Source organism: Clupea harengus, chromosome 4, assembly GCF_900700415.2.
Source record: "Clupea harengus chromosome 4, Ch_v2.0.2, whole genome shotgun sequence".
NCBI classification, from domain to species: domain Eukaryota; kingdom Metazoa; phylum Chordata; class Actinopteri; order Clupeiformes; family Clupeidae; genus Clupea; species Clupea harengus.
Genome location: NC_045155.1, coordinates 18,844,891 through 18,863,184, shown reverse-complemented (window position 1 = coordinate 18,863,184; position 18,294 = coordinate 18,844,891). Strand labels below are relative to the sequence as shown.

Here is an 18,294-nt window from a genome sequence, read left to right as displayed (position 1 = left end):
TGTAGACAAAAGCCAACAATCAGAGTCTAAAAGCTCTGGCTCCAAGACATACAAAAGCCAGGATTCAGAAACCATGTCTGATGGCTCTCAACATAGATAAAAGGTCAGGAGCCAAACTATTTGAGACGTGTTCTGGTATGTGGAGTTTTGGTCTGATATATGAAATCCACCTAAATCTAACAACAGTGACAAATGGCCCTCATTTTTCTACTCATTTCTAGGTCGTATCTAACCCCAGTCAGAGATGAAGAGGCTGAATCTCAAAGGAAGGCAAAATCTCGCCATGCAAGGCAGACACGAAGGTCAACCCAGGTACAGTATAATGTAACGTAGTCCCAAATGTGATGCTCTTTCTATACGGCAAGGTTTAATGTTGACATACACACAATAGGTATCATACCCTCATTCTGTTTTCCTCTGACCTAGGGGGTGACCCTAGCAGAGTTAAAAGAGGCAAAGAAGACAACACAGAGTGAAGTGGGTAGCAGGTGCCTCAGTGGAGAACACCTGCAGAGGAAAGACACTGAAGACGACAGACTCTCTCTGCTCATCTTACCCCAGCTGACAGAGCTGGATGGCAATAACTCCCAGCGGAGTGTAGAATTAGATGAGGTCAGTGAGGTGCCCGACATCACCCCACTCTTCTGACATGTCAGTGCCTCCATCATTGTCCTTTATATCGATTCCCACCCTATGGTTCCAGGAGCATCGCATGCATGGGTCATTCATTACCAAAATTATTGGTAGCCAGAGTCTGATTCCACCTAAATCCAGTCTTATACACATTGCTGTTTTATCTTTTTGAGTTTTTTAAATCCAGACGTTCTGGATTGAGGGTTTAAATTTTTTTTAATCTATCAAAGGTTTCATGTAGAAACAGAAAACATTTCTTTGGTGCTTAAGTGTGGACACACTGAAGAACCCTTGAAGACTCTTAATTGCAATTGATTTCCACTGAGAGCATATCTAACTCAAACTATTTTCACTAAACTGCACAATTACTGCAATGATTCATGTGTTTTTGAATCAGCGACTAAAACCCTTGTTTCATTTTCAAGCTTGGAAATCTGAGGGCTAGTGTGTGTTTGGAGACTAGAGCTTGTTCCACTGGCATCTGTTCTACAGCCTCCCACCGTGCATCAAATACAGACAACAGTGCTTCTGGTGGTAAGTACTTTAAGGAGCGCTTGAACAACTCTCAAGGACAGGACCAGCACTGGCGTATGAGGCCACTGCTACTCAGCCTGTCACATCTTCTCTCACTGCACGTGTCATCGTTCTAAACATATCCCCTCTGATGTAGCGAAGGGAGAGAGACACAGTCACCATTCCCAGCCACAAAGTCGAGTCTATGGGGTAACAAACCCACACCCTGACTGCAAATAGCCAGGCTCGTTGGCATGGCAGTCAAAGCACATACTCAACCATAGTGATGGCACTCCGTCAGACATGAGCAGAGGTTTGAGCAATCCTCCCACACCACATTATACTTTCACTTCCACCCATATGCATGTTAGGGCCTCACGGGAGGAGTGCACTAGAGGGATACACAGGCCTTACTAAAGGGGCCTCACACAAACCTACAGGCGCTCATAGCCCATTAGATGCACTCTAAACCACATATATTTTTCTTTACATTCCGTTCCATTACATACCTTCACAGTAGATCATCTGCCCTGCGATCAGGGAGGTTCTTGTTCTGTCTGTGTCAATGGTCCCAGTGTTTGTCTCAGCATTCTAGGTTTGCACCTAAGGAATTTGAAATGACCCTAAATGTCAGACAATGATAATACTTTGCACTGTTATTAATTTTCTTAGTAAATTTACAACTTTTCCAACTTTTTTTACCTAATATTGTGTTGTCTGTTGCGTAATGCTGATTTCATGGTCCTATATACAGGCATTGGTTGGAGAGACGAGAATGAGAACCTCATGGGTCCCGTAGACCTTCATGCTGCTCACGAGACAACAGACAACTACTCATCAGCTCAGGCATGTCACCGGACTACAAAGGTTCTTGCACTGTCAATACCGTCATATTTGTATTGGAAAATAATATGCAATACATACAAGTATACAAGAATTGGTTGGGTTATTTTAAGTTGACTCTGTAAATCAAATATGACTTTGCTAAAATTAGATGCCTTAAAACTGTGTTGTTGAATTATTCTATTGTATGGCCGTACATTGGCCACTAGATGGAGCCAAAGTATCCCATCAGACTAGTACTGAACAATATAGGGACCTCTGTATCATAAACTGACACTATAAGCACTGGAACTGTCTAAACACAACTTAACTTGCTGAATGTCATTTTGAATATGCATTTATGTATTTAGATAAAAAGTAGTACAGCTTTAGAAAAGCATTTTCTATAGTATGAATGTTGCATGCCATAATCTATTGTAGTATTTTAACATAACACATCAAAAGAATACATAAATAAAATAAATGTTCAATTATGAATACAACAACAGAAAGACCGCCAGAAGGCGGTAGACTGCATGTCCACAGCGTGAAGCAAAGGACCCCTACATCTGGCTAATTTATCAACTGTGGCATTGTGCATCAGACAAAGTCTTATTATGTATTTATTTCTGGTGTTTAAAAAAAATAAGTGGTGCACTGTCAGACTGAAACAGAAATCACATGCTTGACAGACTGGCACAAGTCAGGATGGAGTAATGAGTATCTGTACCAGTACCAGACCAGTATCTGTATTTGGCCAAAGGGGCATATCTTGTTTTGTTCCTCCATTAAGTCTGCTCCTGCACATAAATAGACTGCAGACATCCCGATAGTGAAGAAGTGGCTATAATGACCCAACCGGGTGATCTTGAGTGAGTTACTCATCACATGTCTAATACCATCTAGATGACTACAAGCAAGGAAAGAGATGTTTCACAGTAAAACCCAGATGAGATGAGTCATCTGTGAACTTATGTGGAGGCTTGCAATAAGCGTCTAAGCAGTCAATTAGTTACATAGGAGGAGCTCAGTACTCATTTACAGTGTGTTTTGTTAAAATGTGTGTGATATGAGTGTTGTCTGAAATGTAATGGAAAGCTAAGCCACTCCTACAGAGTACTTTAGTTCTATGATCATCTGTCATTCTAAACGGACAGGCCCTGAGAGTATTACATGTTGTGTGTTAGCATCGGCGCCTCACTTGTGTGACAGATGATCAGCTTCAGATTTGTAGATGTAACCTCTGGCCGATGCAGACACTGGAACAGTGTATTTATTCTGAGGACTTCAGTTCTTGTTTTTTCAGAGCCAAATGGCTGGGATAGTAAGCATGACAATTTGATCTACGCGTTGTGTACTCTTGAGCATGATTTAGTTTATGAGAGGGAACAGCCGGTGACTTTGTTACGAATTTCATCACGTCTGAGTTTTCTAACATCTAACTCCAGCGTTTTCCATGGAGATAGGATAGTAGCTTGTACAAGACTTCAGCTAAACTCTCTTCAATTTATCCTGCATAAATCACATGGCTTAGGTGTCTTAGCATTCCATACCATGTAGGGAGAAACTCACTGCCTCTTCTCATCTCGACACTGGCCTTGCACCTTTCTGGCGATGCCTTGAACTAGCATGCAGCGATCACCCTATGAAAGAAAGTACAGCCAAGTACAGCATGTCTTGCTTTTTCGTTCTGACCTTTGTATTTGCTGATCTAAGCAAGCATTTACAGCATGCTGCTGAATCCTCGATTTGTAGATATTAAATATGCTAGAGTCCATGGCTTAGAAGTAAATGCCTGCTTGGAGCAGTGTCAGGCACTCACTAGAAATGAAGCCAAAGGCAAAAGGTCCTTCAGCTCAACGAAAAAGAACAGCGAGGCAATATGAGACTGATTAGATCATAATTCCTTCCTGCACCCTGTGTGACCCACAGAGCATACCTTGAAATAGACATGGAGGGTGTGTCTGTGTGTGTGTGTGTGTGTGGGGGGGGGGTGTAACAGTGGCAGGAAGACCACTAGCAGATACTTGTATGTGACTGGTTTCTGTGTGGTTTAGTATGAGCAGAGGGAGGAGAGAGAGATTTAGCAGAAGAGTGTTTTCTTTGTTTTAAATCTTTAGCTGCTTTTTGTCTGGTGTTCTAAAAAACCCCCATTGGTATTATGAGTAGGCATAGTAATGATGCAACGGCCAATATATGCCTGTGATAATCACCTCTAACTAACATGATGGAGTGTCCTTTGCTGGCTGCATATGGCCTCAGAGACCTGTGCCCCTGCTGTTCATGAATTAGACACAATTATACACTGTAGTAATGGTGGTCAGTTGTCTGTACACAAGTCATTGGCAATATCTTCAGTCCAAACAGTGTTGCTATACAAAAAACAACAATGTCAGCAAGGCAAGTGAGTTAGCAATAGAACAACATGTGTTATTTCACAATAATGGTACAGTTGTATCTGAAATGTGAGTTTGAGTATAGTGGTGCTGCTGCTGTGTCCCTCACTGTGTCCCTCAAAGGAGATTAGAGAGGCTGTCCTCAGAAGATGAGTATTTCCTTTTCCACAGGATGAGATTAAGATGTCAAAATGTCTTCCTGTTCCTCTATTGCCTTGTTTCCACTCTTACTTGTTCTTTTGTCCTGTGAAATAAATACGAAGGTCCAAATAGAGACACCGAGTAGAATAAACATGATCTGGTTTGAGCAGCAAGAGTGCAGCTGGAAGGATGGAGATAAGGTTTTACTTTTCTCAAGGAATCGAGCGAGCACGAGCATAGACAAGAGCCCCGACCTTGGCCACACTTTCTCCATGATGCGAATGTTCCATGTGGAAAATCATAAAGGAACAACAGTCCACTCGGCCCACACCCTCAGTTCGGCTCCAAGGAGCTCTGGCAAGCCAGCTGAGCCTGCACCGCTTCAAACAAGTCTCTCAAGGCCTATCTTCTCAACCTGGGTCGACTGAGTTCACTTCAAGAAGAAAGCATTTGGCCTCTCTCTCTCTCTCTCTCTCTTTCTCTCTCTCTCTCTCTCTCTCTCTCTCTCTCTCTTTCCCTCTCCCTGACGATGCTTGAGTGGCTCAAACCCACTCTGTAGAACAGCTTAATTTCGGCCTAATTTGTGCTCTTCTGAGATTTAAGAGGAACATCAGAAGCAGATGTTTGTTTGCTGGCTCCCAATGCGTTCATACCGTGGAGAAGGTCTGTGCATTTGCATATCAGTGCAGAAGTAATCAAAATGCGTTGATGTCTTTAAACCAGCATAGAGCAAAGAGCATATTTTTGTTGGTTTTTGGCATTCTATTTAGAGCATGATGAAAACTACTAGTGAGCTTAAAATGACTCAGGAATTTGAAATATACAAACAACAAAGGGCTAATTCTCATAATATCATCGGCTTTCTGGTAACTCCAGACTTCTGTCTTTCCCCCTCAAAATGATTTTCCCTCAGTCTATCCCATGGCCTGCCCACAACTGAAGCCCTTTGGCAGATAGCCAGAGAGAGAAAGAGAGACAGAGAGAGAGAGAGAGAGAGAGCAAGGGGCAGGACAGAGGGAAAGAAAGAGAGAAGGGGAGGGGGTGTGGAGGGTAAAGGACAGGGAAAGAAAGAGAGAGGGGAGGGTGAGACAATTTGGCCAAAGTTGGACAGAGCTCTGCACTTCTCAAAACAGGAGTGTGTGTGTGTTTATGTGTGTGTGATTGAAAGTGAGAATAACGCAGAAAACAATAGTGTTTTTCATTGATAATTATGTCAGTGTTTACACATGTAATATAGAAAAGTGTCAAGGACTACTGTACAGTCTATCAAAGGGTAAGGTTCAAGGCACTTGAACATAATTCATTTAGGATCTTTCACATGTTTTTTTGTGTGTATTTCTGTATCTGAGAGCATGTGTGTGTGTGTGTGTGTGTTTATTTATGTATCTGTGAGTGTGTGTGTGTGTGTGCCAGAGGACTCAGGAGAAAGGGGTGGGAGGACCAGAGAGAGTGAGAGAGAGGAAGAAAAAGGGAGGCCGTGAGAGAGAGAAAGAGAGAGAGAGAGAGCAAGCAGCACAGCGGCTTTGATTGTTTTCATTTTTGTTTAATGATCAGTCCTCCGTCGGTGGTGCTTTGGGTAGGAAGGAAACACAGATCGCTAGATCAGTCTGACGGCCGCTGTGTCGGGAGCAGCCAGTCGCGAGCGCCAGGGCACTCCGCTAAACTTGGCAGAACACACACCTGTTGAGCATGCTTTATGCCTTGCACAGAGCGGCTATGGGAGTCTGCAGAGCGTCTGTCTGATCGCCTCTGGGATCTAAGCAGCTGTCGCTCACTGACGCACGGGTGGATTGTACTGCAGTTTCGCCTCCTCTGGCTATAGTGGAGAGATGTCATCTCTTTATCATCGCAACAAGGACCTCTCGCGCACCAGAAAGTCGCTGTCGGACTCTCCCCCCTCCTCCCCCACTGCCACCACACAGACCTTCAGAGTAAGGCTGAGCTATCCATTTTTACACTTCATTGCCATGCTTGTGTATTGCTGATTAAGAAGAGTTTGAAGGCCCTTGCAGTTCTGTTGATTTGCGTTCTTCTGGTGTGTCTGTAGAGTAAGGGGAGTAAGTTTGTGTTTGATGGACAGTCTTGGTGGTGCAAAGTTATGCAGTGCACAAACTATGAAGAAAATATTTTGTACAGAGTGGTGTGTGTATATATATATATATATATATATATATATTTAGCAATAGTTAGCAATAGCAATATTCAGCAATAGTTCAGTATGTACTGTGGCATAGCCTAACAGAAAAAGACTGTAAGCTGTAAAGTTCAAAGGTTCCAGGGTTAGCAGTTGTCTTTTAAGTGTATGCTTTCTTCTTACTAGTAAATGACCACTGGAGCCACTATACTACTGGTTTTCATGGTATAGTTATGTCCAATATTCATCATTATTCAGTGATGATTTATTGATTGTGCGCCATATTTGTCTTTGACTGGGACTGATATTCATATTATGCCTAATAGCACTTGTGCTAAAGAGAACGTTTCCTCAAGAGGAATCTGTGAGCCTTGAGTATGGTTCCAATAAACAGTCATTAATCCAATGATCCCTTTCAGTAGATACGGTTATTGTAAGAACATACTCGCCCTTTCTCTTCACAATGCCAAACTGCATTGTCTCATACTTATATTAATGACAGTTTATCTCTCTACAGCCATACAGGATTAAACTAACTGACCCCACTTTTGTAGCGGTCTCCTTTCAAGTTTTCCCAAATAACCAGAACAGGAAATTGATGTTGATCATTGTCTTTGTACGCTTGCCAAGAGCTGATCTTACGTCTGATTTTTTATTTATTTTTTTCCCTGTGCATCCATCTCTTTGTGCACCCATGGGTGTCTCTGTTCCTCATTTCTGTTTGTTTCTCACTTTTGTTGGCTTTGTTTTTTTAAACAACAGTAATTGTGAGCATTTCCCTCTAACAGTGTCTGTTTTGTCCTTATGGTGCTAACAGCTGCCACCTCTTTGTCTGTCCAACTCTGCATTTTGCCTTATCAAACCCAAACACCTTGCACAATGCTTTTTTCATGCGGACATGTGTTCACTTCTGTTGAACACGTCCAAAATCACGAGCTCTGTGCCTCTGCATCTGTGTCCAGACACAAGCTGCCAAAAATCAGAGTCCTAAAGGGAGGGAGAGAGAGAGAGGGACTACCTGCTGTAAACCTTGGTGTGCAGTGTACTTCATCACACAGACATTTACCCAAACAAGACCCTCCAAACAAACATCTGTTTAAGGCATTTCTGCTCTTCTAAGGCCCAGACGCTTTGTTTGCGTGGGTATGGAGAACATTAAGTGAGGAACACTTCAAAAGCCGAGCAGAAATGAGGCAACGCGTCTCTGGCAACATTAGAGCGCCACATTGTGGAAACAGGTGTTAAAGGTCTCCAGATGCTTTGTTTACACCCCCCCCCCCCCTCAAGAGAATGCCATTGTATACAATGATGCAATTCATTATTTACTTATTTTTGCTTTGCTTTTCCAACTCTAATAATGTGTCATGTTCCCTTCATCCAGTACATATTCATACTTGCAGTCAGGCATAAAGTTTCCATGACGCCAGCAAGCACTTATTGGCAACTTTTCCTTGGGAAAGTAACAAAAAAAGTTAAGGGGTGGGAGGGGGCGCACGAGAGAGGGGGCAGAGGGGGGGGGGGGGGGGGGGGGGGGGGGGGTTAAGGAGAGAGAGAGAGGGGCGGTGGTAGGGAGAGAGAAGCCATGTGTTTATTTTTAGCTTTTTGTTTATGACAGAGGCTTGGTGTGTCTGGTGTGCACAGCTGCACTGAGCCCTCATGCAACGCGCTGTAAACACACCAACAAATCTGCCTCAGATCTGGCTCAAATCTGCCTCAGATCTGGCTCAGATCTGGCTCCCACAAGCTGACAGTCTTAGGTTGGTCTTAATCAGAGACCCACATAGAGAGTTTGCACAAAACAGAGTTGCAGTTTAAAAGAGTCCAGATTAAAAGGGATGTTCAGTGGTCTTTGATCTGAGGAAGAGAGTGGGAGTGAGTCAGATCTAGCAATGGAGTCTAGCAATGGAGTCCGAGTGAGGGGGGAGGGAGGGAGGCGGCAAAGAAGTGCTTTTATGGTTATGTGCGGCACGGAGTAGTAATGCACTTTGATAGGGTCGCACTCATACTTTCCACTGGGCAAGCGGACAAGGTGACCAACCAGCTGAGGCTGAAGATCTCAGCGTAGCCATGGATCAAAAAGACCCGAATGACATACAGTAATATAAAACTACTAAGCATGTTCAAGCAACAGCTAGTGCAGCTGCCCATCCACAACCGGTGGCTGCATGGGTTTGGTTCCAGAGTTGGACAGGTACTTTATGGGGATATTTACTTAACACATACAAACTGTGTCGAGGGAAAGGATAAAGAACCTTGAGAGCACACTTAGGCCTACGGGGAAGATGTTTAGACACACCACAAAACAGCAGGCCATGTTTCTCCACAGCACGCGCTTCAGTCACATCGCCGTTCAGGGGCCATTTCCATCAATTTGATGCAGTGTTATTCTTACCCCAGGAATGGAATGTCCACACAGGCATCTACTCTGCCTTACAAGGCTTACTGCGCCCCAACCATGTACTCTGTTTCTTCTCGTACTGGTTTTCCCTCTTTTTTTTGTGTGCACACAACTGTGCCAGCAGGTGCCTTTGGTTGTAAGCCCTGTGTTTTAATGGTTCTCACGGATGCCCTCGATCCACAACCATGCACCACTAATCCAGTGGCCCTGCATGGGCAGCCAAACTTTTTAGCCTCTCTCTTTGATTTGCCTGAATCGAAAAACTATTCATTTGAGGCCAAATCTCATACCTAATCAGGAGGACTACAGACAAACAGACAGAGAGGTCTGCTGAGGACAAATCCTTTGTGCGCTCAAAAGAGGCAAATCATAGCACACTCTGATAAACACTCACTCTGTCTGACACTCTCCACCGAGAATAAACATTATCTCCTTTATTTACCAAACCTCAACAACCATATCTCTCTTGAATATCATTTTTCTCGGGAAGGGGAAGAGAAGGGAAGTGGGGTGTTGATCTGGTGGTGGTCTTCTTCTCCTTGTTCTTCTTCTTAACTCAGCATGAAGTCCGTCCCGTTTATCATGTTTACAGTCCCAGGTCTGCGACTAGGGGCCGGAGCCTGTTCCATGACCACATAAGGACCGGCAGCCCTGGCAGTGGAGCGTAAACATTTACAGAGGAATGGCTTGTTAGGCGCGGCAGCTCGCATTCCTGTCTACGTTGTTTTCTTTTGCACTAAACCATTTCAGGGCCAGGGGGCCACCAAATAAGCAAGCAATTAGTTCATGTTTCGAAAAAGCCTTTGTGTGTGTGACAACTAGGAACCCCCGTCCCATAAATATGTTGCGTTGTTTATCAACCAAGGAAAACCATATTTGGTGTTGGAAACAATATCAGCTGCTCTAATCTAAACAGTGAAAAAGTTTTGATACTCTCTGGTTTCAGTTTGTTTTTATCGGGTATCAAGTTTGTCTATACAGCTTGAAAAACTCTGAATTCACACCTTCTAGCTTCTGAAATTGTGCATTTTGCTTTCTCTCTCTCTCTGCATGCGTGCGTGCGTTTGTGCATATCTATACTATCCAGTAGCGTGTTCTGACACAGGATAAGATCATTACACTGGGGGAATTGGCTAGAGATGGTGTTTTGCAAGTGTTAAAGGAGACTCTCTCAGGCTAGGGTACAATCCCTAATCCCTTGGAATGCACGACACGACACAACATCCAACAGGAAAGCGCCACAAAACAACGACCTCCCGGCTTAGCCTCTCTTTCTCTCCCTCTCCTCGGTCAGTGCGTCCTCTCTCTTCCTCTGTCAGCCTCTCAGCCTGCGCTCGCGTTCAGTGTCTTTCCCATTACTGGAATGCCTTTTGTGGCCTCCGGAGTCAGATTTGCTTACTCCACAGGGGCAGACACCAGTGAATAAAAAAGGAGGTCGTGATCTTTTGCTTCTATAACCGAGTTGGAGAAAGGACAAGGTGGGAGGGCCTGGAAAGAGAAGGAGAAGATATTCTCCAAAAGATTCCTTTGATAGTCTGGTAGAAATGAGAGCTAACCAGAGTGTACGCGGTAGTTCATCCAGTTGCACACGGCAAGCTAATTAGCTAATGATTCATAAATTAATGTAATAGATTTTGGTCAGTGCTTGGATATGATGTTTGCAACCAGTGTAAAGCGTATGAAAATGAACCATTGGGCAGTTGGTGAGGAACTGTTGCTAGCCAATATGATGTCAACTGGACTGTGTTGGAGGCAGGTCTTGAGGTCGGTTTGAATAACATGTGCAGAGACAATGAAGCTCTTTGACATGATGGCATTACATGAAGTCCTCTCATTTCATGACACAAAGAGCACAATGACACTTTCTGTGGCACTCTCTGTGACGCTTCCTATGACCTTCTCTGTGACACTCTGTGATTGCATCTATGCTCACCAATCACTCTGAGGGGACTGTGCACACATCAGAAATCAGGGGCATTTCAATGACCACTTCTTGCACTCCTGATGAGGATGAATGGTGTGGTTTCTGTGGTATTCCAACATGACTTTCAATTATAATGTGCATAGTTTATAATCCATAAAAATAAATATGGTTAAAATGAAAGACACACACACAGGATTACCATATAAACGGACACGCTTTATATTGGCCCATATTCAGAGTGAAGGATGATTCAAATAAAAAAATCCAATACATGGGTCATCTTATGAAATGCTGGGTAAAACTTCCATATATGCATGATGAAATGTTTGAAAGCATTCACCTCCTGTTTGCAGGGAAACAGCCAGGGAAGTATTGTCTAGCAATGTGTTTAACTTAGATTAGCATTTGGAAATTGAACCTCTAGTCTTGAAAATGAGGCACATACCATATGTCTGATAAGATATTATTCTCTCTTTTTTACAGCATGAAAGGGCGTCAAGGTAAGTAACTGCTTGAATGGTTCTGTCATGCATAATAAATGACCTATGAAATGTCAGCATACAGTATTGCCTGTGCTGTGCCATGACATTATCTGACAGGACTTGTGAAGTTTTAAGCACCACTCAACTTAGAGTTACTTTAGTCTCTCGTACACTACCTGTAGTGAGGACGTTTTATCACTGTTTCTGAAAAACACCGGTATTAGGAATGTCAAAGCTATGATGGAACCTACTGAGATGTACTAATAGCTTTCATCCAGTCAGTAATGGCTGAAATCTGTCATGATTCTCCTATTAAAGAACATGCTAGAATGTCCTCTGAATTTTCCCCGTTCAAAGTTCATAGACTGGGTACTTTTACTCACGTATGAAAACAGACCTATATTTGAATAACATGAACCACTGAATAAGATTTTGTATCAGTGATATCAGTGACATATGCTGCTTTGAACTTGTCCTTTTGGTTAGGGTGTATAAATGAATGACGTGATGTTTACCATTCTGACTGAATGTGGCTGTGCCCAGGTCAGACTCCAGTGGTGGCGATGGAGCCTCAGACAGGCTGCTCAGCCGGACCACCTCCTACACACGCCGGGAAAACCGCCTCGCGTCTCTAAACAAGACAGAGGAAGACTCTGGAAACAAAGACTACAGAAAGGTTCACAATGTGTTTGTTTGTGGTCTATTTTTTTTTATATATTTTTTTATATTACTTCAATGAGATTCCAAACTGTGGTTTAACTTTTTTTTCAGATACAAAAGATAACATGTGGTAATTAGTTTAAATCATTTACATCAACATAATTAAAAACATTAAATACAATTTTCTTTCTGCTTTACACAGTTATATGAGGATGCCTTGTCAGAGAATGACAAGTTGAAATCCAGGCTTGCAGATAGCAAACAAGAGCTGGTTAAAATTCGAAATCAGTTGCAGAAAGTCACACAGGTATTTTGATCACATGGTCATTTATTTAATTTTATTATTAGTGTTTATTGGAGGTTTCATGTATCCAAATGTAATTTGGCACAGCGCATTAGACTGGTATAACAACACTGGTATTAAGCTGAATTCCAGATTTCTTGCTCTCAAATTGACAAGCTGGGGTTTGTTTTAATCCAAAGTTGGGTTGCTTCCCTGTCACACTAACATTTTTTATAGTTAATTGTCCTCAAACAACCTACTTAAATATTGTTTATAATATAAATGGCCTACTAGTCAAACTACCGCTACCTAAAGACTTGAAAATGAACTCTAATTTTCATGAGTCATCTCATGTGTTCTCAAGTCTGACATTCTGGAGGCCCAGCTCCTGACTTTTAGCTTCTGCTGGCTCCTCTTACCATACATGCCGAGCTTTTCTGAGAAACTTCAGCTTCAGAAGTTCAGAAGAGATATATCTCTGTATGCCGCCCTGGTTGTGCTTTGGGCATGGCTTACAGAAGAGTTTTTTGACACATTTTGACTTTCCACGTCCTTTCGTATGAGCACACATGAGAACTCGTGCACACATGTTGAGAAACCTGTGAAGTGTGATTACCTCCATCAAGTGTGATTACCTCCACTTGTGTTTTTAGAAACAGGACAGGATTTCAGAAAGGTCTGGTGTGTATGAATCTGAAAAACGAGTAAGTGCAAATGATTATTTCTTGTTGATCAATTATTTTAATAATCTAAAATCAATACTACTTCCAAATCTTATTGTATTTTAAAACAAGTAATTGTTTTTTCCTGTAAACAAATCAGTGGCACTGTATTAGTGGATCGTTTTCCCTTATGTTGCTTATGAAAGGACCTTTGAAATCTCTTTTCTCAAGGAAAAACTAGCCCTGGAGAAAAAGGTATCAGACATGGAGGAGGAGCTGAAGGTGAGATCCACAGGAAGCAGAGGAAAAATAATCCCCTTTAAATTGAGCTCAGAAATGGGAAATGGTGGCAGCAGCAGGGGTGGGTTCAGAGTGCAGAGAGGAGTACGGGCTTCATTACCTGCTAGCAACACCGATCTGCCCCTCTGTCAAACGCAGATAGAAAGAAGGGAGAGGGAGAGACTGGAGAAAGAGAGAGGGGGTGGAGAGAGAGAGAAAGAGAGGGATAGAGAGACTCCGCAGAGCTGCAGTAGTACACTCTGACCTAGTTCCAGGCTTCCCTGGATATTGCAGTGTGTTCCTATCACACAGTCCAAGCACCCGTGCTTTTGTTCAGCATTCCAGTAGTAATTGCACATAGCTGGCTGTTTTTGAAGGACAGATCATGACAGGCTAAATTTGGCCTGGAAAAGTGAATATGGTAAAATATGCTCTACCATAGCTTCTACTGAGATAACCCTGGACTGACATCTATAGACTAAAGGATAGTTTTTAAAGGAGAATGTGATAATAAATATAAATATCATACATTCACACACACACACACACACACACACACACACACACACACACACACACACACACACACACACACACACACACACACACACACACACACACACACACACACACACACACACAAAGACTGAGTATGAGGGCACGAGAGCATAGGGAGGTCATGTTAAGGAAGAAAGCAATGTCATTATCACACTTAAACACACCAGAACAACAGGAAAACTAAAGTCACGCTGGGCTAGTGTTACCCAGTGTTACCCATCTGATAAGTGGGCCCCCATCATGCAGAGCTCCAGAGCTTCAGTGACTGTTTGACCCCTCTCTACTGTTATCATTGCCCTCAGCAGCCAGCTCCAATGAGATTTCGCTGTGGTTACCAGCCTTGAGCTCGTCTTTGATTGGATCATTGAAAAAGAGGGGTGGAGCATGGTGAGTGGTCAAGGCTAGAAGTGTGTACAGTAGACCACCTGCAGATACAGTACCTGCTTACACAGACGACACCTGCTTGCCACCGACTCACTCACCTCTAAAGGGTTTCCTGCACACACAGCATCTAGGTGGTTGTTTGGTGTGCAGCCGACCATCTCGGCCACGGTTTTGCTTGAGTCACTGAAAACAAGATAGTCTGTAGTAGTGGTGTTGTTTCTTTCACTCTCTTTTCACTCTTTCTTTTTGTTCTTTCATATTCACTCTGTTTCCTGGAGGAGCTGTGAGTTGTTAGCAGTGATGTCCAAATGAGTGACATCAGTGAACAACTTTGCTCAACTCTGTTCAGACGTGCATGATGAGCCTCCTCTCAGAATACTGAAGTCAGCTCTCCAGCTGCTCATGAATGGTCCTTTAACACACAGCCCTACATTTGTGACCGGGGGGGGGGCATTGGTGTGCTAAATTTAGCTGTATTAGGGATGCAAAATATTAACTACAGCCCCATTTCTTGTGAGGTCACTCTTGATCATGAACCATTTTGTGTTATCTTGTACATGCGGTGCCTTGGTTTCCCTCAGTTGATATTGTCAGCCAGCCTGATGCGCTGCCACTGAGTCCCGCTGAGGTTTACCACAAGCTTCTGAAAGCTGACTTTGGAAACCGATCCATGCTAAACACAGGTCGTAGAACCACATGTTCAGACCACATACTGACCACACCGCAGCACTTGGGATTTCTCTTAATTTGCTTTGAGTAGGTTTATTTCCCCCCCCCCCCAAGGATTGTAGGCAGAGGTACTTGTGGAGAACATTTTCTTTCAAAGATGGTTGTCCAAGGTCAGAAGTACAGTACCTTAGATTTCTTTCTGTGTATGCATTTTCTCCTTTCTTTTGGAATCCTACACTGTGCTTTTCTCCTTTGCTGTCTCTCCCTCTCCCACTGCCTCTCTCTGCCTCTCCTCTTCCCCTTTCTTTCACTGTCTGTTGTTCCTTACCCCCCTTTCTTTCTGTGCGTGTGCGTGTGCGTGTGCGTGTGCGTGTGCGTGTGCGTGTGCGTGCGTGTGTGTGTCTAGGCGGTCCCTGCCCTGGTTCAGGTCCAGGCTGTGCGGCGGAGTAACGAGCGGCTCCTGGCTGAGAACAGGGCCATGCTGCGCGTCCTCGCCCGCCTCTCTGAGATGGCTGCCCTGCCTGAGAGCGAGGACCTTTAGGCTCCTCCGGAGCTCTTGTCCTCCCTTCCTCCTCCTCCTCCTCCGTTCCCTTCCCCTCTTCTGCTCTCCCCCACCCCTCCACTCCTCCTCCGCTCTCCCCGGGCTGCTGCAGCTGTCTTGTCCCCTCCTCTTCACCTAGCGCTCCCGACCCTCCTGCGGCACCTCCTCTGCCCAGTGCTGTTGCTGTACTCCACTGCCTCCTCAGGCCTCACAGGCAGGTCCCTCTCTGTCTCTCTCACTCTATTTCACACACGCTTTATTCCTCTCCCCCTTTCTTTTATTCTTTCTTTTTTTCTGTCTCTCTGCTTCTCTATCTCCTTCTCTTGCTGTCTCTCTATTGATCTTTTCTGCTCTCTTTCTCTGCCTCTCCCTTTTCACCCTTTCTCTCTCTCTCTCTCTCTCTCCCCCACTCCTCTCTTTCATCAGAGCTGATGAAGGGCACCCCCTCAAATTCCTCATCTGGCCATCGCATTGGGAGATATTTATAGCTGGGCCAGGGCTTAGATGGAAGGCGTTTCAAATAGGCCAGTTGTGTTGGGGAATAAACAACTCCCCCACTGCACTGCATCGGTTGGCAGATCATCATATAGATACTTATAGTAATGGTTACTATTTTTCATAATAGTCATTAATAATGGTCAGACATTTATTTACTCCACTGGGTTTTATGAATATGAATAAACACAGCAAAAGCCTGATACGATAATGCAAGTCAGTGCTGCTATGGGGTGTTGTGCTCTCTCTAAAATATGATTCAAATGGGGTGAGAAAGGGTTTGTCAGTAACATTCAAGAGGGACTCCTCCTCTCCATACAGAAAAAAAGCCCTTTGCCTGTGTGCCTGAAAGCCCTGGCCCAATAATGTGCATGGATCCTCTCTAGCAGAGAATACACAAAAGCTATTGGATCGGTTAAATGGCATGGGAGATGTGTGGGGGAAGTGCTTGTGAATATGGACAGCGTATAAAAAGAGACAGGATTATTTCTGTCACTGACACGATTTACAAGCCAAATTATTTTCTTGGCATACCAAGCCATTAATGTTGTCCTCCTTTTGTTGTTGTTGTGTGTGCGTGTGTGTGTGTGTGTGTATGTGTGTGCTTGCTGTCTTTGTGGACGAAACTTGCAGGAGTTGGTTTTAATGGTTTCCATCACATGGCATGAGCATGCTGAATGTTTCTCTATACTCAGTTCAAACGGGCTAATTGATGTGATGCTTTGTTATATTGATGTGAATCCTGGCACTGAGTCACATGTGTTAATTTACACAAAACTGTAAATGTCACATAGAGTTTAGTTATGGATCTAATAGTCAGTGGAGACTTTTGGGTCTACTACGTGATCAGCGGTTTAAAATAAATAATATCATGGCTTCCTTCATCTACAGCTTCTTCATTTATCTCAATGGAATTTTATTATTTTCTTTGAATAACTCTGCATGCCATGGCATTTAGGTCACAAATAAGTGAGTGAAGCATTTCAACTGTTCTGATAGACTTCTAAAGCTCGATTTCTCTCACTATAGGATCTTCCGCTGTCTTTCTTCCCCCACAGGTTTTGAACGAGTTAAAATCAGACAATCAGCGCCTGAAGGATGAAAACGGAGCCTTGATCCGTGTCATCAGCAAGCTTTCGAAATAAGAGGACCAAGAGCCGTGCGCACAAACACAGACGGCCCAGACCGACTCTAAGGCCCTCCTCTATCGGTGTCATCCACGTCTTGTATTGAACTAGGACCGCTCATTTATTGGAAATGTTTCACTGGTTCATTATTTCTTTGATGCTCGAAGATTGACAAAAGTATTGTAGAAAATTGACTAAACCTCCAGTACAGCATCAATGCAGACACACTCTGCATAACCTCACTAGCCACACACGCATATGGTGAAATGCCTTATGTCTCATTTACCACCTCAAAGCTTTACCGAACATCATGGAGATTTTGTTGGTATTTTGGATCATAGCAATCACAGGTCCAACAGCATCTCAGGCCTGAATGCCTGTATGTCAGTATGACTGTTTGAGTGTGTGTTGTGTGTGTGTGTGTGTGTGTGTGTGTGTGTGTGTGTGTGTGTGTGTGTGTGTGTGTGTGTGTGTGTGTGTGTGTGTGTGTGTGTGTGTGTGTGTGTGTGTGTGCATGTATTACAAAGCACATGCCAGTATAATTGTCACCATTGGTCAAGGAAAAGGTCTAACACTTGTCTGTGCATATTTATGTTAGTCAACAAGCTTTTTATGTTTACATGCAGAACATATACACATTCAAAGATATATTGAGATAAAAGTATTGACACATATATGGAGATGGTGGGGGGGGGGGGGGGGGGGGTCACTTGCCACTTTTGATAAAAATTCTTTATGTTTATTTATGGTGTTTGGTTAGAGCTTCTATATGTACCATATGTAATATATTTTCACTGAAATATTTATCTTTCAAAGGCATTTTATATGACATTAGATGAATGTAAGTGCACAGAATGTACAACACTATATGATCACTAGGTCCTAATACTCAATTTTAGTTTGCATGGTACATACATTTTAAAGATAATGCAGAAACAATTCAGTAATAAATGCCTTAAATAAAAAAGTGTTTTCATGATAAAAAACTGCCGTGTCTGTTCCCTCTAATACCTTCAGGCTAGCGAAGTAGGATCAGCCATGATCCTTTCTTATGAGTGTCACTAGTCTGCCCAGGTTGAGACACAAACAGAAAATCATGACAAAATCAAAATTCTGTATAAAATCATCTCATTTGCAAAAGATCAACACAAAAAGTTCAATATAATATTGTAATATAGTGATATGCATGTAAT

At 43.2% G+C, this 18,294-nt stretch overlaps 1 protein-coding gene across 5 annotated transcripts; it reads left to right on the top strand.

The window, feature by feature from the left end:
- The first annotated feature begins 5,852 nt into the window (after positions 1-5,852).
- LOC105894339 (protein phosphatase 1 regulatory subunit 12B-like) lies at positions 5,853-18,087 on the top strand. Of its 5 annotated transcripts, none has more exons than XM_042707674.1 (8): positions 5,950-6,436; positions 11,445-11,461; positions 11,987-12,119; positions 12,306-12,410; positions 13,040-13,090; positions 13,280-13,330; positions 14,188-14,272; positions 17,033-18,087. In XM_042707674.1, exons 1-7 carry the CDS (start codon positions 6,335-6,337, stop codon positions 14,227-14,229), a joined length of 501 nt encoding a protein of 166 aa, XP_042563608.1. In that variant the 5' UTR covers positions 5,950-6,334; the 3' UTR covers positions 14,230-14,272; positions 17,033-18,087. The 5 variants fall into 5 exon arrangements, with proteins under 5 accessions (XP_012676306.1, XP_012676302.1, XP_042563608.1 ...); XM_042707675.1 differs by having other exon boundaries at positions 5,951-6,436; positions 14,191-14,272; XM_012820848.3 differs by lacking the exons at positions 14,188-14,272; positions 17,033-18,087 and adding an exon at positions 15,345-15,693 and having other exon boundaries at positions 5,872-6,436.
- The last annotated feature ends 207 nt before the right edge of the window (positions 18,088-18,294 follow it).